The sequence below is a fragment of the Coturnix japonica genome, chromosome 3 (genome assembly GCF_001577835.2).
Source record: "Coturnix japonica isolate 7356 chromosome 3, Coturnix japonica 2.1, whole genome shotgun sequence".
NCBI lineage: Eukaryota > Metazoa > Chordata > Aves > Galliformes > Phasianidae > Coturnix > Coturnix japonica.
Genome location: NC_029518.1, coordinates 96,713,917 through 96,741,454, shown reverse-complemented (window position 1 = coordinate 96,741,454; position 27,538 = coordinate 96,713,917). Strand labels below are relative to the sequence as shown.

The window sequence follows — 27,538 nt, the reverse complement described above, 5'->3', positions numbered from 1 at the left end:
GGGACCCTGGCATTGAGCCGTGCAGCACAGTGATGCATGAGGCAGGGCTGTTACCAGCTTTGAGGGATCCTCTTCATGCCAGTATCAGGTCATCAGCACTGAAGGGAAGGAAACAAAGAAACAGCCACTTTAAGGATAAATAAGTACACAACGGAAAACCAGAGCATCTCCAGTGGAAGAAGACAGTGCTGGAAACACAAGGGATGCTGTCCTGGAGGATTACTGGAAACATCTTTTTTCTCTTCACCAAGTGAGGCCGCACTTATCTTTCCACACTCTGCCCTTCGGCCGATAGCTCAGCTGCTGGAATTAACAGAGACTTTCTTCAGTGTAGTTGCGCAGATAGTTCTTCAGCAGGTTCCTTCTCTTCCCACCAGTCTGTCAAGCAGGATTTCCGTTACAACAGTGTAAAAAAAAACAAAGCCCAGAAGAGCTGATGCAATTATTTTTTCATTTAATAAAATCTGTACATCTTGCCAGCTCGAACACACGATGGTTAATGGTGCCTGACGATGCTGCTCAGCGTTTAGAACTGGCTGCGTCCCATCCTTGAAGGCTTCTAATGCTGACATTCCTATCTGGGCCCTCAAAGTGAACATTACATCTCAATTAATGGAGGAGGGAATGTGGACACACTACTCACAACTTAGGGAGCAGTTACTAAAATGCTGGTATATGAACTTGGTCTATAAGCAAAGGCATGATGCCATCAAGTTTCAGGTAGGTTATTTTTGATGAAGGAAGGACAGAGGACGTATTATGGCTACATTGGTGGGAGCAGGAAGGATGAAGAACACTCAGTCACACAGCTCCACTTGTTGAGAAGTCTTCTGCAGAGATTATCAAGTTGAGATCGCACTGATCAGTTCTGATGGCTGTGGATGAAATAAAGACAGCTTTCTGCTGGCAGGCAGCCTCAAATGCAGTCCCCAGAGGTGAGAGCTCTTCCGTACAATGATAGAAGAAAAGAACTAGCAAATCCGTACCATGATTCCTTCATCAGCATTTTTATCTCTCATTTTTCTCTGGAATGAGCACAGCTCATGGACAAAAGCAATTTCCATCAGCTCACACGTCACAGAATCATAGAATGGCCTGGGTTGAAAAGGACCACAATGATCATCTGGTTCCAACCTCCTGCTATGTGCAGGGTTGCCAACCAGCAGACCAGGCTACTAGGAGCAATAACCAGCCTGGCCTTGAATGCCTGCAGGGATGGGGCATCCACAGCCTCCTTGGGCAACCTGTTCCAGTGCGTCACCACCCTCTGGGTGAAAAACTTCCTCCTAAGATCCAACATCAATCTCCCCTTTTAGGCCATTGCTGAGACAAGTGCTATCTCACTGACGTGGCAGGGCCAGCTGTGGCCAACAGGATGCTTGTTTGGAAGGTTCCCCCCTTGCTCATCTGCAGGGCTGGCTGCTGATTCTCCAGCTACACGCCCCTGTGCAGACAAGCAGAAGGCAGCAGCAGCACCACCCCTTCTTCCCTAAACTTCAATTAAAGCATGAAAGAAAATCAGGGGGGAAACAAAGGCTTTCATCAAGAGGCTGTGAATGCATTACTTAGAAATAGATGGTTGGGATAAATGCAGGCAACTATAACCACCACCACCAACCCACAACAGCCACGTAAGAACAAGCAGAGTGATGAAAACCTCTCTTTTGCTCCTCATCTCTTTCTCTAACATTGTGTCCAGGAGTCAGCTTACTCTTTATAACCTCCTTTATAACATTGACAAGCTCCACATGTAAGAAGCACCCGGTTACACACACAGTCATCTCCAGCGATGTTCCCCTTCCTTGGTTTTCCTTCCTGATGCCCCAGAGCAGCTCCTTTCTCCTGGCTACCAACCCCATTTGCTGCATCTTAAACCAAGGGAATCCCAAGGCAGGTTGCTGTAACATTCTGTCTATGGAAATGCACACAGGAGAGCTAAGCCCTGGGTTGAGGCAATAGCAGCGGCAGACTGCAAAGCTGCCTGAGTTAATATTCAGTGTGCAAATCCCCGAGAAGCCGGAGCTGCTTGTTACATTATCAGCACACGGTCATGCCTCGCTGCACTCCCTGCTTCGGCCCCAGAGTGACAAGCATCTGGGTTTTAGCAGCACAGGTAAACTACGCAGCCCATTTGTTGCTGGGATATGGTGCAAGTACAAGGGGAGACAGCAAACTGCTGGAGATCTGAAGGCTCACCCGGCTCCTCAGGCAGGCAGCAGGTGGTGCTACATGCCCAGCAGCAGCGCAGACACAGCCAGCAACCACAGAGCTGCCATGCAAGTCTGCTCTGTGCAAGAGCCACAGCAGGTCACCAGCAGGAAGGGACCCACAGGGTCCTTGCAGCCTTGTTGCAAAGCTCCCACGAAGCAAAAGGACCCGGCACCATTTCCCCCCAGCTCCTTATTCACTGGGGCAACTCAAGAGCCAGCCCAACCCAACAGGTCTGCAAGGCATCAATGCTTTTGGATTTGAATTCTTCCCAAAGATTATTCCTTCTTAAACAAGCTGCTAAATTGAATAAGCTTTCCCAGCCGGCCACCAAGCCAGCAGAAAAGGACGTGACGCCACCAGGACAGGCTGCAGAGATCAAAGCTTGCTGCTTATTCTGCAACAAAGCTCTAAGGAAAGGATTAGTCATTGCCAACAGCCACAGTAGCCGGCCTTGGCAGTGAACCCAGTCAAATAGCTCATAAATGCCTACAAGCACACACCTCCTAACCCCGAGGAAAAGGAGAAAGCAAACTGCTGCAGGGCTCTTCCAGCCCCAGCTCCGTGGCTGATGGACCACAGAAATGAAAGTCAGAGACCCAGGCTGTGAGTGTCCCCAAGCTTCCAGGTGTTGCCACCTCTCCCATCTATGCATCCAAACCAAAGGATATGAGAACAGGACTGTCAGCACTGAGCCAAGAGCAAAAAAGGACAAGAGAAATAAAAGGCAACACAGCCTGGAAATCGCAGTGCGTGGCAGACACACTACTGTAAGTGATGCATGAAGCCTCATAATCCTCATCAAGTCTTTCATCTTCTGTCTTTTCTGGGGTTGCTCAGAGCCCTTTGGCTAACAGGGATGCATGTGGCCGCACTACGGCACAAAGCCCTTGGAGGCCCAAATCTCTCCCTAAGGTCTGAGAAACTAAGACCTTCCTATGGACTGAAGACAGCACATAAAGTGCTAAAAATTCATCTTTGCTCAGCTTGAGAGACACACAAACCAAGATGCTGGAGTGGGATGGATGGAGGTGCACAGACAGGACCCAAGTCTATTTTATTTGCTTGCTTGCTTGAAATTAAAACCAAATTTAGGGCCCTTGTGAGCTGAGTTCTCTCTTTCCCAATCCCCTCCTTGTGTTTTGTGAGAAACACAAGGAGGAAAAAGCATGTGTGGAAGAGCGAAGGGAGGCGGAGTGCTCCAATGGCTTTGCTGCTTCAGGCTGCAGTCCTGGGGGGCTTTTAGGCAAGTTTCTCAATGGGAAATGGAGAATTTAATTGCTGCATTGGAGAATCCGTGGCTGTTTTGAGTGCAAGATGCTGCAGAGTTTAATCACCTCGCTGTCTGGAGCTTTGTGTTTTCTCTGCTGAACACCTGCAGCACTGGTAGCCTTCTGAAATACATATTAAGTACGTTAAATTCTTTTCAGGTACCTCTTGCTGTCCAACCTCAGCTCTTTGATTTAGGGTTGTAGGATTAAAATTGGATCAGAAACAAGAATCCTGTCACTCTACCACAACCCATGTCCTGCTCAGAGCCACAGGAAGACAAGCAGCGAGCTGCCTCTGGAGGATCTAAGAGCTGCTCCAACCATGCACTGGCTCCATTAAGCATCAGGACTGGGTGAACTGCTGTGCTACAGTTCTGAAGAAGCACATGCAGATGCCCTGCAACATCAGCACAGCAGCACCAGAGCAGAACGCAGCAAGGTCTGAATCTTGGGTGCAGCTTTCTGTCATGTGTGTGGGCTGGATGTGTGGCTTACAAATGGTGTTTTGCTTCATTTGTTTCCTTTAGCTTTTATTCATGTGGGTGAAAAAGCTGCCAGAGAACAGCACAGCAACAAGAGAGGTTCTGCTGTCGTCACCTGGAGGTCAGTTAGAAACCCTGAACGTGGAGAGGCTGAAAGAAGAGGCTGAAGTCTCCATCCCACGCCTGAACCAGGTCTCCTCCTTCATGACTTGTTCTTTGTCCTGCTGCTGGAAATCCTTCTGAGATTACTGTGTGTGCACACCATCTCACCCAGACCCCAGTGCAGTCCTTCCACCTGTTCAGAGCAGAGATTTAATGCAAATCCCTTTTCCCTCTTACCTTGCACCAGGAACACAGCTCCCAGGCAAGGTGCACATCGGCAACTTCAGCACTGCCATCAAACCCAGCAGGTGACATGGGCAGGTTTTCATTCCTGGAGGATATTGTGACTGTCTCAGATGAGCAGACAACTCGAGGGACAAGCAAACTACATCACTGCGGTGTCACTGCTGCCAGGAGGGGCAATTGAGTCTGAGATGTGGCTGTGGGCACAGCAGTGGTGATGCTCTGCAGGCTCCTCTGTTTGCCTAAGTTCTCCTAATGAAGTGCTACGGATGCAAACACTTGCAGAAAGGAAGCTTTTAAACCTGCACAAACAGAATACTCACTCGGAACCTTTGTGTTTTTCTGCTGCGGTGCTGTTTAACATGAGATGGGAACAATTTGCATAGCACAAAGGCACTTCAAATTGGAGGGCAATCCGCCTACACCTGTTCCAAGGGCAACCTTGAATGACTACACACACATCTTTACATTAAATTACATTTGCACCCTGTCACTTCAAGCCCAGTACAGAGCCAGAATCTTTTAATCACAGGCTCCCCATGTGCTCAGGAATCTCACCCAGAAACTGATGTCGTCAGAAGAAATCTATACTTAAATTAAAGGTAAAACTGAAGGGAACAGATGTATTCTGCAGCCCTGATAATCTCATCTTTCACTCAGAGGGTGGTGATGCACTGGAACAGGTTGCCCAAGGAGGCTGTGGATGCCCCATCCCTGCAGGCATTCAAGGCTTCCTTCTAAACAGCTCTCTTTGTGATTAAGCTCAGGGCAATTCCTTGCACCCAGAAATCTCTGGTGTGTAGCTGTAACATAAGGACGAAGCATTGCTTCAAGATCTGAGAGAACTGGATATTCCCCATCCAAAGACACTTTTTCCCTGCCACAGCTCTGCAGCTCCTCTCAGCATCAGCAGCCTGGTCTATGGGAGGTGTCCCTATGGCAGGGGTTGGGGCTGGGTGGGCTCTGAGCCCCCTACCAGTACAAACCACCCTGTGATTCCATGACTCTACAACACCATCTATGTAAGTACTTGCAGGCTCCTAGTGTGATTTAAGCAGCCAGTCTGGAAGTGGATATACACATCAATGAGATGGATGTCTGGTAGCTGAAAAGGGTCAAAGCTCTTATCAGAGACCCAAAAACCTGGCATTTAGAAAAATTGAAGAAAAAACACACCTGTCATCAGGGCAATATTGCTCACTCTGTAAGGACCCGACCAAAGCTTGCTGTGCTCCAGCCAAGTCCCAGAACCTGGCAACAAATGCACAGTTACCATCCAGAACCCCAGAATAGACATTTGTGGAGACATCTCCTTCTCTTGAGCCAAACAGCACTGAACCATCGCTGGCTGCACACAAAGCACACAGAGATTCTGTGCGACCAAGTCCCCGAAAATCAAGTGGGACACCAACACTATTATGTACAGATGAGAGCAGAGGGGGTAAAAAAAAAGCAAAGCATTAATGTCCATCACCAAACATATCTTCCTTTCACAAATAGCACCCATTAGCTCCTCCAAAGAGAACAATCCCTGTGCTTCAGCTCTGAAGGAACACGCAGTTTGCAAGCAAAGACTTCACAGAATTCAAGCATTCAACAGGACTAATGTGAAAGATTACTTTGCAATTATCCAAGCAATTTTCTCTCCTCATTGTCCCTGGCCCATAAGGGTTTTTAAAACGCGAGCGGAAGGATTTATTCATCACAATAATAATAAAACAAAATATGAAATCAATGAATCTCTTTGCGTGAAGCACAAAGCTCACGTTGCTATTAAGTTTAGCAGCATCCTGTCACACAAAGCACATGCGGTCTGCGTACTTCAATACCATCTTCCCCTTTGATTTTTCCCTTCCCTCATTCCTAATGCATTATCCTTCCATTTGTCCTCCAAACACGACTGGATTCAAGCACCACAATGTTGCTTCTGTCTCAGAGTGCAGTTGGAGATTTACACTTAATACCAACCAATAACAGTGGTGAAAGTTATGCTGAGATAACAGAGAAGCCCTAAAATAAAGAAATTAATATTAGGAAGGAACAGCACCAATATGAAAGTGAGTAGCTGGGCACCAGGAGGGACATCAGCCTTTAAAGCTGTTGCTTCATCAGTGTGGCTGGCAAAGCAATCAGCCCAACCAGCCCAAAGCCACTGCAGCCTCCAGAGCGCAGACACTCACAGTCACACTGGCCTTGGCTTTACGTGTTCCCCCACCCCTTGTAATACAAAGTGATAGATGTCTTTTGAGGCCCTTAACACCTGCACAGCACAGCTTCAGTGGGTCCTTCTCTTGTTTTCATGAAAGATTTACCAGGAAAAGCAGAGAGACAGTCCCTATTTAGCTATTTATAAGGTGCCACCTGTCCTCACAGTGTGATACTTCAACGCCTAAGCAAAGATTTTCAATAAAAAGGCTTGAAGCCCAGAGATTCCTATCAGGCTCCATTCACACACTGATTGCTTCAAGAGCAGCACCACATACCCAGCACCTGCAAAGACCCCGGTTTTTTACCAGGTAGACTCCTACCTATCAGCTCCCAAACTGCAGAAGGCTGCAGACTGATTTCTCACAACAGCAGTTCATCTCACCTGTATTTCAAACTGGCATGTGGAGATGACAAGCCAAAGTATTCTCATGCAAACACCTAAATGGGCCAGATGAGTCACGCCTTTCATCTCCCTGTTTTCTGCCACTGATAAAGAGGCCAGATCAGGTACAGACATCTCCAAGGCTGTGAGATGAACACTGTCCCAGATGACTAAGCCACACTGACGCACTTCAGAGCTGCCACAGCCAACGTGAATGCACAAACCCCACCAGGAAGCGAGCCCATAATATCAACATCTTTCTTACCATGATCGGGACACCAATGTCTGGCCATAAGAGATCCTCAGAGGGAAGCTTGGGAGAGTTCCACACTACCACAACTTTATTTAAGTACGGGAGACCATTGAGTCTTTCTAGGGAGTTCATCAGCACTTCCTCCCGCTCATAAGTCAGCATCACCACTGTGAACTGCTCGCGGGGGACGTTGCCACCCAAAGCGGCCTGGAACTCCTTCCCAGAGCCGCCTGCTCCTCCACCTATTGGTCGAAATCCAGTCCCAGACCCTAAAAACTTCGCTTCTGATGGCAAAACGGGGTCAAAGGGAGTATAGGGAAAGAGGTGAAAAGGCCCCGGAGCGGAATTCCAATTCCTGTAGATGTCCATTGCAGTGAGGGTGAAGTTGCGCAGATATTTGGGAGATGCATAGGGTGGTTCTGTTTCCACAGGCCCCAAGTCCAGGTCACCGTTGTCTGCCATGTTGGGGTCCGTACCAGCAGCTTTGCCAGATCGATGGGGAATCTCCACTGCAGTTTCCTCTCGGATAGGAGCTGCTGGGATTTGGATTCGAGTCCTTATGATAGCTAAGACTGTGCTGAACACGTTATCGGAGGTGGAGAAGTAGGTCTCCCACAAGAAGCGGCCCTGCCTCCTCATGGCAAGGAGATCGTTGTCAGAAATGCTTCTCAGAAGAAAGTGCACTTCTGTGATACGTGGCTTTGGTATGATTAAGGCTGCCTCGTTCCACCGGATCACGTCGTTGTAGGGTAGCTGGACTTGCTCTCCAAGAACCACCGGGATGGCTCCGACTTCCAGAGCCTCAAACAGTCTCATGGCACACCCAGCAGAGATCACTAACCGGGTGTCCCCGGGGGTGATTATCAGTGCAAAAGTAGATAGCTTCAGTAGCTCTAGTCTGTCGTCCCTTTCTCCACACAGAGCCCACTCGGTGGGCAGACTCGCCTTAGGCTGGTTCTTACATGTGAACTCCACCAAAACAAAGTCCAGCTTACTGTCCTGAACAGCCTTCAGGGTGGTGATAATGCGATCATCGTAGTCAGCTGGGGCATTGCCTTCTATCTCCTCTTCGAAAGAGCGAACTTCTTGCAAGCTAGATCTGAGAGACTCAATCTTCTCCCCCTGGAAACTAAACAGATATTTACGTTTGACTGGCACCTGGGGTGGGATTTCTAGGAAGTTAGGTTCAGACATAGCATGGACCAGAGGTGATACCACAATATCAAACCCCGGTCGATACTGCACATCATAAAACGTAGACTGGGCAAGCATGGCACGCCCCGTGCTGATGTTGTAAAGAAAGTTCTGAGTTTCTGATTTCCTTGACAAATTGATGATGAGATGGTTATGTCCATCAGTCCTCCAATATGGCAAAGAGTGCAACTGTTGCTCTAGTTCAGTAGGTTTTGGCATTATGGGCTCTTGCATTTCCCCCACTAAAATTATATACACACAAGCAATATTTGCATTCTCAGTAACATACACGTTAGTTCTGACAGTCGCCTCAAAGGCTTGCTTAATTAAGGGGTCTAAGGAACTACCAAAAGGGTAATCGTCACTGTTGTAGACATAGACTGGAAAGCCAGATGTCAGCGGGCATCGCGAGTAGTCAAAACAATTGTGCAGCCTGCAGTTCCGATTGGATTTTGGCAGGGGGAAGGTCGCATCGTCTTTGTCTGGCAGCAGCCGGATTGGCAAGGAGAGCTTTGGCTGGTTCTGAGCCATCAGTTCTTTGTAGGAATGCTCAGTCTGGCTGATGACGTTCTTTAGCTGCAGCAGGTCCTGCTTGGCATTCTCAATGCTCTTTTTGCAAGCCTCAATCTTCAAGTTGAGCTTGGCAATCTCACTGTTGAGCTCTTGCCGCTTGGCCTCCAGCTGCAGCAGCTCCTCGCTGACCGACTCGCGGATGCGGCACAGGTCTTGCACATGCTTCACCTCACACAGCTCATTGCCAGTCCGAGGGCCAAAGATGCGCTTGCCGGCATCGTCTGCGTCATCGATGGTCGTCAGGTAGTAGTGCCCAATAAGGGGAAAAAAGACGAGGATGACAAAGAGGATGAAACTCAGCCAGGTAAGCCGGATCCGACTGGACCACCTCAACAACCACGGCTGGCCTCCGTTCCCCACTCCCCCATTCCGCAACATCGTATATCCAGTCATGAGTTCAACAGTCACCATGCGCCCAGTCACGTTGGATCAGTAGCCATAACCAAAAGAGTTTGTATAGCAAGTCTCCACGAAGAAACGTTACTGTGCCTGCTTAATGAGAAGCCAATAGAATGGGAATTTCATCTTGTTGTGACGATGGCTCCTCGGTTGGACTTGACCTTGCCCACACTCTGCCCACAGCAGGTAACCTGCTGGAAGTGTCACAGCGTTCTCATGGCGATTCAAAGACTCCACCAGCAGAGGAAAAGCACGATGGGATCAAGGCAAACTCTACCGCTGCTCTCGACATCCTGCATTATCATCCAGTGAATATGCAGAGGCACCAGCCATTGTGGAGAATGAGCCAGAAGAGACTCGTTCCAACGCCGGGCTCATCGCTGCTGTGTGCCTGATGCTCCGCTGTTCCTACAAGAGAACAATCACATATTCAGACAATGCAAACAAAACGACCCCGCAGTGACCTGAGACGCTGCTAGATTTTAAAACCAGCTGTCCTCTCTACAAAAGAGCAACCTTTGTGCATGTTTAGCACCTCTGGGGCTAACAGCAGTAAACCTGAGAAAGAGAAGGGATTCATTAGATCCGGACACGTGGCCTTCTCTGAGCACACTGCTTTTCATTAGGGTTGCATGCTTCAGTGGTCAGACCAGAAAATCACAGCCCCTGGATCTGGTTTCTTATTTCAGCCACTGTCTTGCTGTGAAGCCTTGGAGAAGCTGCCTAACATCTGCAGGTCCCTGTCCCCTTTCCCTGTACTAAGTGGTGATATTAATGCACCCCTGCTCTCTCCACCCCCCTTTTAACGGCACGTTGTGATTTTGAGACACAGCAGAGATGTAGATTCATGCTGCATAACTGAGAGTAATCACTCTTGTTCTGGTCTAATGACTAGAGCTGATAAGGAATTTTTAGTCAAATGGTTTTCCTTTCCTTTCCTGCAGGAAAATTTTGATGGATTGCAACAGAAAGTTTAAGACCACATGGTCGGTGTTGGCTATGACAGCTCTGTAGCCTCACCGTACATGGGAGAAAACTTCTGCCCAAAACTGGAAAAAGGTGCCTGTCTACAGTGCCTGGCGAAGGCTCCCAACTGGCAGCAAGGACATAAAACCCACCACAGCCTTAAAACACAGAGATGTGACAAATTCAGAGCTCAGCCTGACGCACGTGCTGCTATAAGAAACTCTCCGTGCCTTTTAATTAGCATCATTCAAGGTACCCACGTTTCTGGATATTCTTTCATATATGGGACTTCCCACATCACCAATGAATACAGTCCTGGGCTCAGTGTCAATTCCTCACGAGAAGCTTATTCATTTCCGCTTCAGTTTTTAATTAGAGGAAAGTCATCTACTCTGCTGATGCTCAGTTTTCACTAAACCTATTTCATAGTCCTCTCATTTACTCATTGAGCATTGCCATAAAGAAGGTGGGGAAGCAGACTGCAGCTACAAGAGGGCCAAAGCAAAACAGGAGCTCACCTAAAAGGCGCAGAGAATGAGTAACTTTCAGTGTAGTACACAAACACGTCAAAAAAATGAAGTGAACATTTGATTTTAATCAGAAAAAAAACATGTAACTGAAGGGAAGCAAGAGAAATAATAGTGCACAGCTCCTAGGTCTCTTCTGTTGCAAGGCTATTTGTTGGTGGTAAGGTAATGCTGTAGACAAAATGAGAATCCTCCCCAAAACTGGACCTGCAACTGGGAGATGCACAGCACTTAAAAACCAAAGCAGCTTTTAAATTCACAAGATTGCCTGGCAAATGACACCGGTGTAAATCTCAGAAAGCCAGGAGGATAAAAAGGCTAAAAAGTCAGGAAAAGGCAAAATCAGCTTTCTCAGACCTTGGCAGCACGGCCAGTGTGGGCAGATGGGGGAGGCTTGGGATCTCTTGGCAGAACATTTTAATGCTCTTCTCTGTACAGCAGCCTCCATTTGCCTGGGCTGAGAGAGGCTGGTGATGAATGTAAATCCCCAGCTCTTCTGCACGAGGCTGTCAGTCAGACACGGGAAGCCCTGGCAGTAGCAGCGTGCTTGCATTGTGCCGCTGGGACCGCCGCTATACAGCAGAAGGGTTTTAGCATGCACCAGTGTACAAAGCAGCTGACTGAGGGAGGCAAAGGGAAAAAAAAAAGAAAGCTTTTAAAGCCTGTATTTTATTTTTAAGCTCTCCCCACAGGAAGGGAAGCTCATGCTGGTATTGTCCGTGCATGCACAGTTGGTCAGTCCCCACAATTTCAACGCTGTCTCAGGGGGCTACAAGGATCCTAGAATTGCAAACACTTGTCTGCAAACAGCTGGCCAGGAGATAAGAGTTGCTCTATTAATGCTTCTGAAAGAAACGCCAAAGCACATGCTCACTGGAACACCTGCAGAGCTAAGACACAGCTCCACTTCAAGGTGAGCATGGGAAAACAAGGTCTGCTGTTTCTGCTTTCGGGATGCCACTGGGGTGAACACAGTTAAATCCTATAAGGTGCTGAGACTATATGGGAACAAGGGAACACAAAATGGTAGAGGTGGTGTGTGCATGTGCAACTTCTGACTGGCTGGAGAAAACTGCAGCTCCATGGGCAGTAAAGGCAGCCCTAAAAACCATCAGTTTAGACTGCATCTAAACCTTGTTCCAGTTTAGCAGCTCTGCCTATTTATGAGCTCCAAACAGTGATGAAGTGGCAAAGTGGACTCCTTAAAATGGCAACTGGTGTCCTTGGAAAGCTAAATCCAGGCCATCGCCCCACACATGATCCTCTGCAGCTGTTCTGCCATCTAATCCTTCCAGTGGCTCCTCTGCTCCTGCTCCTTCAGCATACAACAAACATTATCCTCCTGGCCTAAAAACGAGGGCTGTGAATTAAAACAATCTGTGTGCTTGGAAACCTGAAGCTGACAAATGAACTCTGCTGTAGCTCAGAAAAAGCCACACAGGAGAGTGGAGGAGGCTGAGGAGGGGTATGAAATGCAACATGCATGGCTTGGGATCAGTTAGAAGTATTGACTATCAGCGTGAAATATGTGCTGGTGATAAAGAAAGCACTTTAGACACTCTTCCTGACTGTTCTTCATTACTAAGACTTTATTCCTCATCAACTAGACAGAGCCTGAGGTTGTAACATAGTGCTTTTAATTTTTTAAGTCCTAATAACAAAGTAAAAACCCAGTCTGCTGCTTTACCAAGGGAGATTTCAGAGTTTTATTTAAAAGGAATAAGCTGCCCTGGTGAAAAAGATTGCTGATTTCAATAGCTCCCAAAAAGAAGTTTGGGACAAAGAGAAAGATATCAGTTGCTGGACTCTCCCCCCCAAGCACCACATAGTCCCAACTGAGTCCCACGCTAAGAAACTCCTGCTGGCATTTTAACATGACGTTGCTGCCTTATAGACCTAATTACATACACATAAAATATAGGCAAAGAAAAGCTCTTGGGAAATGAGAAGCTCAATAATTACCACAGCCTCTTCCCAAATGCCAATCTGACCGACTTGTCTGGTATGACATGCTTACACACTACAGTTCCTTCTCCCACAGCACAGGGCTGCAAAACTAAATTGCTGTTCATGCACGTTGCCACATCTCTGTTCAAAGCCAGGCATATTTTCCCAGCTTTCCCCCCAGTGGGTGTTCTCTGTGCCAATATAGTTACAGGAATACATGGGGTTCTCCTGCTTTTTGCATTTCTAGCAGAAAGAGCCAGGCCTCCTGTCTGTCCATCTCTCCATATAATATGAAGTATTGTCTCCTTGTCGGCATATCTGAGAAGAGAGTGGAAACTTTAAACTCACAGTGCTCCAGAGCATACTTAGAGGTAGATCACCATGCAGAGTATGGTGACATGGGTGCAAATGACTGCAACGAGCAACGCAGGAGGAAAACCTACAGGGATCCTACATCTGTTTAATTAGAGCTTCCAGACTCTGTGCACACCTCTACCCATCCTTAGTCTCCTACCGTCCCAGCTGATAAGCTTGCAGAGTTATCACTGCAACGCTGTCACCAGAAACATCCTCTTGTGCTGGAACTCTGAAGATGAACCTCGGTACCCACCTGTGTCATGCAGGCTCCCTCCTGATGAACTGTGAAAGTCAGGGCGCCGTGTTAGTGGCTTCTTTGCTTCTCTCTTCTGTCCTGAGCAGACAGTTCCTATTGTCGAATCTCCTTTTCACCAGCACTAAAAATGAAATCAAAGAAAAATCACGTTTTTTTTTTACAGCAGTAAAAAGGGTAAACCATTATCTTTCTGCTAAAGCACGAAGATACAACACATTGCCACCCTCCTTTCTTGGCAACAAGGAAGAGCGTTTGCAGTGGAACGGTAAAGAAATGAACACAAAACAGCCCTCCAGCAACGATAACTTTCAACTTCCTAATTCTCATAAAGAATAGGATTACACTCTAAGTCTCCAATCACTTTTGGAACAGGAGCATTTAGAGGATTTTCCTCCTGAAATCGAACAAGGAAAGTAAATCTATTAGGTGTGTGCTTTAAGGTATGTTTGAGAGCAGATCTTTACAAGCAGCAGATGGAAAATTCACTCTGAAATGCTTTGCGTGCCGCAGCCTAAGGGATCATCACTGGGGATTTGTAGCATCTCCAGAGCTCACAGGTACAGAGAAATACTCCTAGGCAAAGATCAGCACTGCAACACATAACCAGTAAAAGATCTTGTAATCTCTATGTTTAGAGGATAAACTGCACCCTCTGCTTTATAAAGCCTTTATCCCATGCAAGAAAAGTTCCTGCCTCCATGTGGAGCCAAACCTGCTGCCAGCCATGCTCACTGTAAGTGGTACTGGGCAAATACTCCCAGAGAGCCCCTTCAGCATCCTCTCTCCAGGAAGTAATCAGTAATAACTTGTTGTATTCCTCTTATATTCACAAAAGGGAAGCCAGACCACAGGCTCCTGGATGCTGGATTGTAGCTCAGACACTTCACCAGGCTTTTACAGGGTGTTTGGAGACGTGGCAGTGTCTGGAGGCAGAAAGAGACTCTGCAGTTGATCTGGATAAGGGAAAGAAATGCAACCTACACAGACAACACAGGGATTTAGATAGAGGTATTTGGAGTAGTTCAGAATTTGCACTCAAGGACAAAAATCACCAGAGAGCAGCTTTGTAACCCTGTGTGGAAAGAACTCCCTGACGCTGGTTGTGGAGCTCCAGGCTCAGGATCAGACTTCTCCAAAAGCAATTTCTGTTTCTGAAGGGCAAGGACATCTGGAAGAAGGATCAACAGCCAACTAACCTCAAGGCAAGACCCCATGAAGTAGCTTGGCTTGTACTTCTGCTGCTTTTGAGGTCTTATGATGGATGAATGGGGAAAATGAACTCCAGAAGAGAACCAAGACACGTAAGTAAAACCAAGTATTGCTGTCGCAAGGTCAAGTTGCCTCATCATCACAGGAAGGAAATGAAGAGAAGGAGAGTTGGGATAAGTTGTCTTCCAGTGCTTTCCTTCTCCAGTACCTTCCTGCTTTTTGCATAATACATCCTGCAATCTACTTTACATACAGAGCTTTTAGTTCTTAAATTTATTATTTAGTGTTGTTTTCCGGTAATAAAGCAGGAGCATTGTTTTATTTATTCTTGCAGGCTGCACACGAGCACCTCTCTCTACAAAGAAATACGCAGCTTACAAGTGAATCCTTTTATGTTCTGCAGCACTGAACGGCACGACAACCTGAACACAAAGCTCTTCAGCCTCCCAGTCTCTGAGCAAGAAATCACAGGGCAGAGCTTTACAAGGAACCTGGTAAATACAGACAGTCGGAGTGGCTGCTGTCATACTGCTCTCTGTGCTCCCATTTATATAGTCCTAAAGATTTTGGGGTGCTTGGGAAGCAAACTGAGGAAGCAGCTGGATGGAGCTATCTAGCTCCATCACGTGCATAATATGCATGAGGAGTAGGTGCATGGCTGCTGTTTTGTTTGCTGCTGAAAGGGAAAAATTAGGTGTAGGAGGAGAAGAAGCCTATTTCTGCTTTTACCTTAAAGCAATTAATGAACAGGAACTGTCTGGAGGTAAAACCACAGCAAAGAGCCAGGCGCTTCAGAGAGAAGCACACAGAGGTGAGCTCCAGCCAGGAGGAATGGGCCGCTGTTCCCAATGCTGACTATAAGGCAGCTCCAGCACTCGGGATTCACTGTGGCTTGGAGCCCCAGGTAGCTGTGACACTTTATTTTCCCCATGGCTAAAATACAAACCTCTCTCACCTCCCTGAACACCACCAGCACTGCCTCCTTGGCAGCAAACAAGCACACAGAGGAATTCAGGCTCCTGATCTCAGACAGATGCTTCCAGTTGTAATCAAGCACAATTTTCAACTTCTTCATCCTGGTTAAATTTTAAGAGAACAGCAATATTGCCTGAACAGCACAGAAACGCAGCGTTATCATCACCTCACTCACCAGGCAGGGCCACATCCCATCCCAAAGGGAATTCAACTGTCCCATTTTATGCATGCAGGCTGGAGGCAGCATCTCCATGCAGGGGCTCTGATGGAGGTCTTCCCACTTCTATCTGTGCCACCATATCTACCTCACAGCAGCTTTTCCTTCCTCCCAGAGAGGCCTCTGATGCACAGGGTGGGCAGCCCAGCAGTGAGCTGACAGCCTTCGGCACTTTGTGGAGGATGTTTCATTGCCATTCGAAGTAGAGGCCGCTCGGTTTCAGGCAGCCTGATCAATCATGCCAAATAACTAAATTACCCGACGCGCTGTAATCACCCATATTTATACAGCAGGCGGATTCTTATCCGACACAGTTCATTACGAGGCAAACGAGAAATTCAGATGCACAAACACAACTATTGCCAGCACTCTATTAATTTGAACTCGATTCAAATAGGGTCCCTGTGGGTAACAAACCCGTCTCTCAATACCAGACGCTCCAGTCACACATTCCCTATTAAGGAAGGGACATTAAATGTCTTTCTACTGCACTCACAGGTGGATAATGCAGCAAAAACAGCGGTCCAAGGAGTGAGATATCTTCCACTGGGCTTGTTTGAACTCTGCCAGCATCCCAGCTATGCTGCCTTAGGATCACAGAATGCCTTAGTTTGAAAGGGAACCCAAGGATCATCAAGTTCCAACCCCCTGCCATAGGCACGGCCACCAACCTCCACATTTAATACCAGTCCAGGCCACTCAGGGCCCCATCCAACCTGGCCTTGAACAGCTCCAGGGATGGACGGAGCATCCACAGCCAATCTGGGCAGCTGTTCCAGCACCTCACCATTCTCACAGTAAAGAACTTCCCTCTGATATCCAATCTAAACCTTTCCTCCTCAAGCTGTCTTTGTCACACCGGTGGCACTTTTGCATGGGTAGACCTGGGATCACAAATACCCACGTAGATTCGTTCAGATATGAGAATGGATGTGCAACATCCCCAGTCGTGCCTCTGGAGCAAGGTACCCAAGTGCTGGCTGAAAGCAGCTTCCTGCTGTAAAAACAGTGCAATGCCAGATGGACCCCCCGACTGAAATAAAGGCTGAAATAAACCCCTGGATGGCTCCCCTTCCTTCCAATGTATCGACTGCACCGCTCAGCTTGCTGCATTCCTGCAGAGCAGATGTTAACAGCCCAGCCAGTGTAAGCCCAGGCAGTGTGTATCCAGGGTAGGATGTGCAGATGTGAAAGTTAAAAATAAGCGAAGAACAAACATGCTGCCTGAAGCTTGTGGGAGTGTATAACGAGGTTATTAACAGCAGAAAAGTGTACGATGGAAGAAAAGCACTAGCAGAATGAACGATAATTACATTTTTACAGAACAGAGTTGTTGCCTGGGTTTGTAATGCTGCCTAATTTGATGCCTGCTGCATGCTGGTCTGTCGGTGGTGCCCATTGCATTGCTTGCAAGAAGCACAAGCAGCAAGGCTAGTCTCAAATCAAGCTGTGTGTTTGGAGGACGCTACCACTCAGACCCCAAAAGGGGAAGGATAGAAGACATCCCACTTTGCTGAGCACTCGGGGAAAAGCAAGGACTGCTGCCATAATGGACAGGACAGGTAAGAAAAGGAACACTGGGGGACATGTGCAGTAAGGGCTGTTGCAGCCCAGTTGTGCAGCTGTTCTGCCTAACGAAGGCCTAAGAAAGATCAGGGGAAGAACGATGGAAGGAACTTGGCCATCACTGGAGGTGAAGGAAGGAATTAACTTTACTCCTGCACAGCGAGGTTCAATCACTGAACGAGATGAGATGGGCTTTGGCAAGCCACAGGTCATGAACGTTGAGCTAAAGGTTAGATGGAGTCTGCCCAGAAATAAATTGCTAAATCAAATCTAACCAACTCGCCACCTTTTTAATAATGCGGCTCTGTATCAGAGCACCCTGCAGCCTGTGCTGAGGTTCCCAGTGGGGTTCCCTTCTCCCTGCAGCTTCCCCGCTGCTTTTTAAGCTTTTCTTCATACCTGAAACTGAAAAGTTTTTTTGTTTTGGTGAGAAAAAGAAAAAACAACTCCTTAATGGTAAAACAGCTTTACCTAATTCCTGCCATACGTAACTCTGATGTGTTATTTGGACTCCTGTGGCTCCCAGCTCACACCTGGAGCTCAAGAGGCCCCACCAGACCCCAGGAGCACAAATGTGATCCCCCACTCACATTGAGATTTCTCCATCCCCACTTATTACAGTACACATTCCCTACCGAACTCCTGTGCCTCTGAGCTGGGCCCCTTCTCTGGAACACTTCGGGATCCTTCAGAGTGAAGGTGATTCTGCACACTCTCAAGGCTGGGAACTCAGGGATATCAGGAGCAGTGAGACAGGACTGCTGAAAGGCTGCAAACCTAATGAGCAGACGCAGCACTTCTTTTGACCTCAAAAATTACTTTTTAGGATAAAAGCGAGGAGAGGTCTTAAAATAAAAGCAGTATGATGAAAAGCTTCCACCAATGGCACTGCAGCATGGAAGGCTGTTCCTTAGCATCCCAGAGCAGATGTGCTGCACTCAAAATGTCTTTGTCTATTAAAACTGTGTCAGCTTCAGAGACTCCAAAACTCCCTGTGGCATAAACAGAATTTCTAATGAACAGCTGCAGGATCCAGGAGTAGCCGCACGAAATGCAGCTGCCGACATCACTTTCATTGCCTGCCTCCGACCACCTTCACTCTGCTGCTGGCTAGATCCCACCTTCCCCACTTTGGCACCTCTGATGTTCCCTCTCTCAAATCTCTGCCTCCCCACTGCTCCTCCTACACCCCACACAGCTCAGCACTCTCATATATTTGGCTCACCCACATGAATGTGTCCTCCATGCCCCTACCTCCAGCTTCCTGCAGGGTAGCAAACAGCCAGCAGCCTGCAAGCAGGTGCAGGGCACCTCGTTCCTCTATTGCCATTCATCGCTTCCAAAGTCTCTGAGCACCACTCACCCCTTCAGAATGATTAAGGCTGATAAACACCAATAGGATCCCAGAGTCCAACCATCAACCCACCATGTCCACTAACCACGTTCTTAAACAGAATCAGAGAATCATTCAGGTTGGAAAAGAGCTCTAAGAACCCCAAGTTCAACCCCAGCCCACCCCACTTGATGTCACATCCCCATGGCTCTGGAACACCCCCATGGACAGTGACCCCAGCACCCCCCTGGGCAGTTGTGCCACTGCATCACTGCTCTTAAGGAGAATCATCTTAATATTTAACCTGTGAGAGCACCTTGCACCAGGGACTGCCCACACTTGCTCTAACAGAGCTGTGATTCCCATGCCAGCCCTCAAGCTTTGCTGCTGTTTTGACTGTTCAAACTATGAGAAAAAGAAAGAAAAAGAGAAAAAGAAAGTGCAAAAGAAAGAAGGGGAAAACATTATCATGCCAAACCCTGTAACTGCAGAACATGAGCAATCCTCGGGGAAGGATTTAAGCTGGGTAAGTTGAAACCCACTAATGGAGCTTTTAGCTTCGACGCTGCCTTACAGGCCAACGCACCAAAGCAAGACTGTTTGTGTGAGATTTTGGTTTTTGTTTTTAAATCCTCTGCCTTTGAAACCCAAAACCTGCCACGCATACAGCCTGGACCAAAGGAACTTCCCAGCTGCACTCCTGAACCTATCTGTGCTCTGGTAGCTTGCTAGAGAAACAGCTGGAATGATGATTAATGTGCTCTGGCACTTTCTAACACATCCTGCAATGCACAGCAATGCGCTGGGAGAAAAAAGATCATCTGTTGTGTGAGGGCGGCCCCTAACAAGTTCTTCTGGGAACACCAGCACAAATGGACCCTCAGTTCTTACTGATTGACGCCTTCAGGCTTTCATGGGGCTCTCCAAAAACCTGCAGAGAACTTCACTTTCCTGTTTCCAGGGCATTTATAAGGAGTTAATGCTTTGGTGAGCTGTATTCTCCTAATCCAAGTGAAAACAGTCGATGGGTTCAAAAGTTCCTGGAAGACATAGAAGTAAATGGCAAAGTCCTATTTTATTAGAACGCTGTAACAAGATTAAAGAATGCAGTGCTAAGCAATAGTGCCTTTTCAAAGGAATCCTTATTAACTGTTATCGAACAAGCCATCCAGCTGAACATCTTGTGGCTTTGAGACAATTTGTTCAATCTAATCATACAGCGTCCAAATGCTTTAGCTGTTCATCCACTGCAGAGTGGGGCAGCTGCTTCAAACTGCCAACTGCTTCTTGTTCTCCATCACACTCCTCTTGTGTAGTAGCCCCCTCTCTCCTTTATCCATCGTCCTCTATGCTCTGTTTCCATTCCAGTCGTTTCCCAAATTTGTGATGGTTTTGGTTTTTTTCTAATTGCTCTCAATATGTCACTCTGTATTACTCAACAGCAGATTTATTTAAACGTGTCGATGCTGTTGCTTAGCAGATCCGAATGTGCTTTGCAATTTAAGCCTGCTTCAGAATCACGTTTCTCTTCCCAGCGCTGGATCATCAGGAACTTTGGGGAAATTAAACATCAGTCCCAATCTACAGGCACTCTGTGGCCATGGCTATGAAAGTGCCATTAGAGATCCATAAGGGTAAGGAAAGAAAAGAAACATCACCAAAAAAAACACTGCAGGAGAGCAGGAATTCTGCCAAAAAGCCCACTCGATTTTTCACCTCTGTCAGGAAGCAGCATCAGATGCTATTTGCTTCCATTTTCTACCTCGTACCCACGAGTTTCAACAGGAGCCCATCACGTAAATGATCACTGAGAGCTTTGAAAAGAGTCCTAACACAGAGCTAATACCAGCCTTCCCCAAGCAGCAAGCTAATTTCATGTAATAGCCTTCACATGCTGTATGAAAGGCCTGGAAAATTCAGGTGAGAGCATGTTCTGACCTCTGAAATTAGGCTGAGAGAAGGCAAGTAATGTGCTACTAAATCACATCCACAATGTTTTCTGCTTGGGCTTTTCCAGCTGTCTGAGTAACAAAGGCACAGACGTGGCCATTGCCCCCCATGCTCCCACCTGTACCTGCACGACATAGGCAAACTCTGGGCACCAAGTCAGCGTGAGACAGGAGCTGTCCCAAAACCCTTCAGAAAAAGGCTGAGGAAAACGGAGAAGATGCCATCACGGTTCTGCAATCCACTGAAGGAAGGGGTAGTGCACACTCAACCCTGCAGCATGGCCACTACCAGCACCAAGTCTTCTCACATCCCTTCATGAGGGCATCTCTATGGGTTTATCCCAACTCCAGGCAGACTCCATATGTGGAGTTTCATCCTCTGCCCCAAGATCTCCAGCTCTGTCACCACTTGGTTTACTGGGAATTAATCCCCCAGATTCAGACCTCAGAACGGCTCAACAAATCACCCCCACGTCCTTGGAAACTGAGCCTACAAAGTGAGACAGCCCAACCAAAGACAAACACTTGCATTAGGACCCGCCAAAACTGTTGCTGATGGGCTTCTAAATATAACCCAGCTCTCTTTCAGCATCGCCTGATGTCCATTTACCTAAAAATAGCCCTTCCTACTTGGATCAATGAAGAGAGCTGTCAGAAGTGAAAGACCCCTCATCACTCCACACAACCCGTATTGGCCCCAGGAGAGCCAGCTGGATGAGCCTAATGACTCTTCTCCAGCAACAGCTGTGATTGGGTTTCTTTCCATTTCGTACGATTAAAAAGAGAAACAGATAAAAGGGAGAACAAAAAAGTCCAAGAATTCAAAAGGCACTAAAAATAAAATAGTTCTGTATTCACATGGCACCCCACCTTGACAACATTATGGCTAAGCAATCCTCAATAACCCAAAAGGAAGACAAGTAATTTATAGGCAGGGAAACAGAGGCACGGAAAGGTTAAAATACCCAGAATCATCAATAAAATCAAGCAGTAACGTGTTTAAAGGGCAGGCACTCCTGATGCACCTCCTCGTATCCGTGCCCTAGGACCCCTCTCTGTTGATTCTATATGGAGCCCAGGTAATTGCTACAACTGCCTGGCACCAGTAAATCAGTGCAGGAGAGCTCAGCACTGCTCACCAGGAGTTATGGCCCATTTAGCTGATACAAGTTGCTGCACTCACCTTGCCCAGCCCCTACATGGAAGCAAAAGCCTGTGGGCAAGGATGGATGCAATGAATCTTCCTGGAAGCCCTTTCCATGGCCTGAAAGGGGAACTGGGAACAGCACAGATGTACATGGGCAATGTGTACCTCACCAATTCACTGGCCACATGCAACAAAGCAATCTGCTTGATAGGTGAGTGGAGACAGTATCGACCACCTTGATCTTCAAGAAGGTTTTTGCCATAGCGTCCCAAGCAGTGGGTATATAGGACAAAACCAAATCACTGGAACAGGAGCCTGAGATGCGGCCAACCCTTCAGCTCCAACAAGGGTCAAACCTCAACTAGACAAAACCTCAAGCAACCTCAACTACCTTCATGGTCAGCTTTACTTTGACACTGGATTAGAGCCCTCCAGAGATCCCTCCCAGTGTGCTTTGTTTTATATTCAGACAAATATCAAAGGGAAGTTGGAAGTCATTCCTGGAGGTAAATGAAATGGATAAAGCTCCAACACATAGTTTAAAAAAAACCAAACTCTTCAGAAACTCTTCATTATAATTTGGTGACCTGGAGATGGGAGGAAGTCTCCTCCATCTGCCTCAAAGTTAACAGAGGAATGCACACAGTCAATTAAGACACAAAAACACCACTTGCATATTAAAACTCAAGTTGCTTCAGTGGTGACTTAGATCAGACTTAATACCTGTAGGAGGTGATATGACAGCAACACTGAGTTTAAATGGGCTGGATCAGCATTGAAGGACATTTTAAGGATTCCTGTGCTGCTCCTTATTGAGGTACGAGTGCCCCACAGGTTGCCAGACCTTCCCAGCTCAAAGCTCCTTCTTGCCTTAGGGTGATCCATCACAGTCACCACTTCTGGATGACTCAGCCCCGCAACTCGAATGCTTGCACCTCTCTCTAAAGTCAATCTGAAGACACACGCCAACCTTAGGGGGAAAAATAAAAGGCTCTGATAAAGAAAGGTCATCTTCATTTCAACCAGTGGAGGGCAGTCACACGTGTACACAACAGCCAGCATCCCACTGCCTGATACAGATACAAAAATACACTTTTTTTTCCCATTCCCATTTATCAGAAGAGTTTCAGTGTTTCCCATCCTGTGTTATTTAAGTCCATGCCCTTCCTCAGGACACTTGAGCAGCATCCCACGGACATGCAGAGTATATTCACTTGAAATTAGGCTGCAGAATCTACATTCCTCCAAGCCCCATGCTCAGTAGTTCTGCTCTTCTACAACACAGGAGGACCAGCCATGCCTGACAAGCAAACCACCCATCAGAAAACCAATGCTTTCCACCTTATATTTCAGAATATAACGAAGTACAAGCAGATCAGCACCTAGCATGCCTTCAAACAAACAAACAAACCTTACCCAGCTAAGCAATACATGCAGGACATGAAGGAAAAAGGAAAGTGAAGGCCATGTAGGCCCTGTACCAAACAACTTGCAGAAGGCAGCAGTGCAGCCCCCCCCAGACAGCAGTTTCTTCCATGCTGTCTGGAGATGAAAGGCTAAAGCAAGCTATTATCTTCAGAGCCTTGACAAAACAGCAAACCAAATCAAATTATGCTTTAGCGAGAGGTAATCCAATAGTTTCAGCTGAGCAATTGTTTGAACAGTCACAGTGTTCTGGTACAAAGGTTGAAAATCAATAATTCTTAAGTCCGGCTCAAGGAGATCTTAAGAAAACGGAAAACAAAGCACTCATTTTCCTTCATCACCCCAGCAAGCTCAGATCCCCTTCTGCAGCCCAACCAAGGGAGCACATCCGTGCTCAGCTGAAGCCCAGCAAGCTGTGTCAGCTGAACCCATCACCCTACACTTGTAGGGACAAGTTGGTCACTGTGTGCTGCAGACCTAAGGAGAATACATCAGTCACAGTGAGTAACTTGGGCTCTGTAAGCAAGCAGAATGCTTGTGAGCTGGCTACAAATAGTCAAGGACTAGGGGCATTTTCTGCCTCTGATGCACGCCTGCCTGCCTTGCTGCATAAACCCTTTGAGGCTTGTATCAGTGCCAGCAGAGGTCAATTGTCACTGCCACGGCTCAGCACTCTCCAACCAGGCCCCACTTCCCAGCATCACTGGAAAAAAAGGAGAAGAGGGGCAATGTGGGTTTGGATGTGCCACCTGGTACTGCGCCCACACCAGTGCATCCCTTCATCATAAGTACATGCCCATGAAAGACGTGGGAAGATGCACAAAGGAGATGCTGAAGTGTCAAGGAACTTCACATCCCACCTCTTGAGAGTATAATATGAACCAACAGAGCAGAAAGAAAACGCAAAACATCATTTATCAAAGCAGCAACAGAATTTTCTGTCAAAGGCAAGATTTCACAACAAAGATGCTTTTGGCATGGGTGGATTCCTGACAAAACAATGAAGCAACGTGAATGATACATGATTGTTTCTTTGCACAGACTGCCGAAAAGCTTTCAGAAGCTTTATAAAATTGAAGCTACTTACATCTAACAGCTACAGCGTAAAGGTGGGGAGGGAGCTTTCCCTATGCAGCTTTGGTGACAGCACTCAGCAGGAGGCACACTGAGCATTCTCCCTGCCCTCCAACCGAGCTCAGGGTCAGCAACCTGCAGAGCTGGGTCCCTGCTTTTGCTCCCCTGCCACCCTCACTCCCCCACCCTCCCTTTGATGGAAAGAGTGATGATAATGCCAATGAGGTGATTTGAAGCCTTGCCCATGGCTGCTCTAAATGCAGCCACATGAAGCTGTAGGATTCTGCCGGTGACATTTGGACCACAAATGAAGTCCCTGAGAGTAATAAACAATCAGGTAAAGAAATCTGGAAAGAAATTACCCAGCACACCTCGTCTTCTTGGCCCCCATGAGATCCATATAAAATGTGTTAATGCATCTGATTATGATCTAAATTACATAGAGAGGCTCCTGCCAAGCACTCGGTGAAGTTTCTTTATTGTTAAGTTGGAAGCTGTTTAAGAACGGACCAGTCATCATGTTTCAAATTAGATTTGGGAAAAAAAAAAACCAACATTTTTCCTACTTCTGCTGGCTCGTAACACGGGTCTGTGGGAGAAAGTCGATGCGGGGTTTTTTTCTGCTGAAGTGAGAGCAGGAGAAGTGGTGACAGCACTAAAGGAGAGAGTCAGGCAGCCCATTGCCTGTCCTTGTACCGCGACCCGAGCTGAGCAGATTTACTGTATATTAACATGCCAGAAAGTGACTGCAAATGCAGCTGGCTTTTGAGATGCATTTTGTCCTGAAAAGGGAGAAGCAGCACCGCAGTGCTTTCACACACACTCCTACCTTCCACACACTGCAGAACCTGGAAATAGTTCCTGAAAATGTTAACTTTGATGAATATGGCTTGAAAAGCATCACTCAAGACTTTCTCTATGCATGCAAAGGCCGGCTTAGCTGTTGCTCTGGCACAAACCAGCAAATCACTGTGTTCCTTGGAGGCAGGCAAGAAAGCTGTTTTTCTCCCCTCACTTGCACTTAAACCCCAGACCAACCCGAGCTGTGTTATCTCCTGCTGACATCCAACTGAGCCTTTGCTGCATTGCTCAGCACCAGCTCCCCCTCCACTGCTGGCTGCACATGTTACAGGCAGAGCCAAGGTCACCTTGCTCGAGAAGTTGCTTTTTAAAAGCAAGGTCCACATATATTGAACATCTTCCATCTATTATCCCCGCCCTAACACACAGCTGTAGCAACAACCACATAAATACAGACTGGAAGGTCCTGACAGGAAACAACTAACACATAACAGCTCTGACATAGCACTACCCATATATACCTATATATGCACACCACAAACAGCTGTATGCACCTCCTCTCAAGGTGCACAGCTCATCGTCAGCATTGGGCATCACTCATATTCATAGCCAGAGTCCAGCATAAGAGGTATCCGAAGGTACCTACACCTCCCAAGTCCCTCTGCTGTGTGAAGACATCAGCGGATACAAATAACTGCTGGCTGTAACTGATATTGCTCCATGGGATGGCATTAGAAGCCGAGCATCAGAAAGGACATTGAAGAGAAGCCACGTGTGTGCTAGGGCTCACGTTTGGGTAGCTCAGCTTTCACCTCCGGAGACCTACAATAGAGCAGCAAGATAAACAATGCAGAGACTAGGAGAGATGTTAGACCTGATGTCCACCTCAGACATCCTCGGCCTTTTTCTGTTTTTACCTACAAGGCAATAAGGTTATGACTATGAGCACCACTGCTGCGTGTAAAGTTGAAATCTGGTAGTCAGCGTGTGCAGAATTCAGCCCGAGCCTTGTATCAGCAGTTCTGCAGGAAATCAGAGCTAGAACTTCCATTTCCAGCCACCAATGTAATGCAGAGGTTTCAACACCAAAGATGTTTTAATGAAGGATCACAGGCTGGATCTCAGCCAGCGGACAGCACTGCGTTAAAAGGAAGCCTTTATCTCAACAAAACACTTACTGAACAACACGGTGGGTGCCAGAAAATAAAGCCTACACTAACAACCGGATTGTAACCTGAAATTCTGCACAGTGCCATTCTCTTCTGCTGCACGTATAACTGCTTCCCATACACAGCACGCTTATTTTCTCTCCTTCTAAAGGAAAAAGAAGCAAAAAAAAAAAAGAAAGAATTTTCTCTTTCAGCTTAACTTTGAGGCAAGACGGAGGACCACAGCCTTCGTCAAAGAAGTGAGATCTTTTGAACTCCAAGTCAGCAGGCTCTCACAGGAGCTGAGCTCGGGGGCTGCTCTGGAATAAATCAAAAAGGATTTACTCTTTCACTCAAACAAGGCAGAAAAAGAATCCCCTAGATGTACAGATTTTCAGCGGGGGATTGGAAGATAGTTAGTAGGTTCAGGGGGAAAAAAAGGGGGGGAAAAATGAAAAAGCAAGAAAAGACAACTTAGAGGAGTGCCATTATGGCTTGATTGCCATGATCCTGTAAGCTAAACGCTACCTGCGTGCCTGGATTCCCTGGGGGAAGTCACCAGCACAGTTGCTAAGTCAGCTGGAAGCAGTTCAACCCGAGTGCATGTGGAGCAGATGCTCTGAACTCGACACAGGGACACAGCACTCCTGGACAGCTCTGTGGACAGCAAGTCAAAACAGGGGCTTGAACTGCTCATGCAGCATTACAGATGCAGCTGTGATTTCTCAGAGATTAGCAGAATTGGAGGGCAGATGGGACCCTGAGAGCACCCAGTCTGCTTCTTGCTATGTCACAGACCATTGCATTTCATCCGAGCTTTCCTAGGAGCAGGAGATGGATCTGGCAGCCTTAAATAACTGTGTTCCCAGTAACAACTCATGTGCTATTTGCACCACAAAACCCCTGCTGCCTCAACAGATTTGCTTGGGATACAACAGCCCTTTAGTGCCCTTGCACCTTTGGCTCCTGATTCAAGCCCAGATTCACCAGCAGTTTCACCAGCCATGAGCACAAATTCCCACCCATTGCCTTCATTACAGGAGTGACAGGAAAGTTGGGGAAGAAGAAATGTGCTGCTGGCAGCAGCCTCCAGCCTCTGCAGTGAGATTGCCCATGCTCCCGTCAATCACACACCCCCACAGTAGCTGTGCATCAGCAGCCCATGGACTCATCATACACGGCGAGCCTACCTTGCCTATGAAGTTTCTTGAGGTACGATAGAAATGTTCAGATCACGCACATCATTTCAAAGCCCAACCTCCCCTGCAGAGCTGTGTGCCAGGATTGGGATCCTCAGCACGCAAGCGAGTTCAGCCCGTTCATGAC

At 47.3% G+C, this 27,538-nt stretch overlaps 1 protein-coding gene across 11 annotated transcripts in view; it reads right to left on the bottom strand.

The window, feature by feature from the left end:
- The window catches only part of EXTL3 (exostosin like glycosyltransferase 3), a 104,286-nt gene that overhangs the window by 12,846 nt on the left and 63,902 nt on the right, over positions 1-27,538 (bottom strand). For all 11 annotated transcript variants that reach the window (XM_015859679.2, XM_015859685.2, XM_015859687.2 and 8 more), the window contains 2 exons: positions 13,366-13,489; positions 7,162-9,723 (listed from right to left, as the gene is read on the bottom strand). In XM_015859679.2, coding sequence (XP_015715165.1) covers positions 7,162-9,327 — 2,166 coding nt within the window. In that variant the 5' untranslated portion in view covers positions 9,328-9,723; positions 13,366-13,489. The remainder of the gene's footprint in view (positions 1-7,161; positions 9,724-13,365; positions 13,490-27,538) is intronic.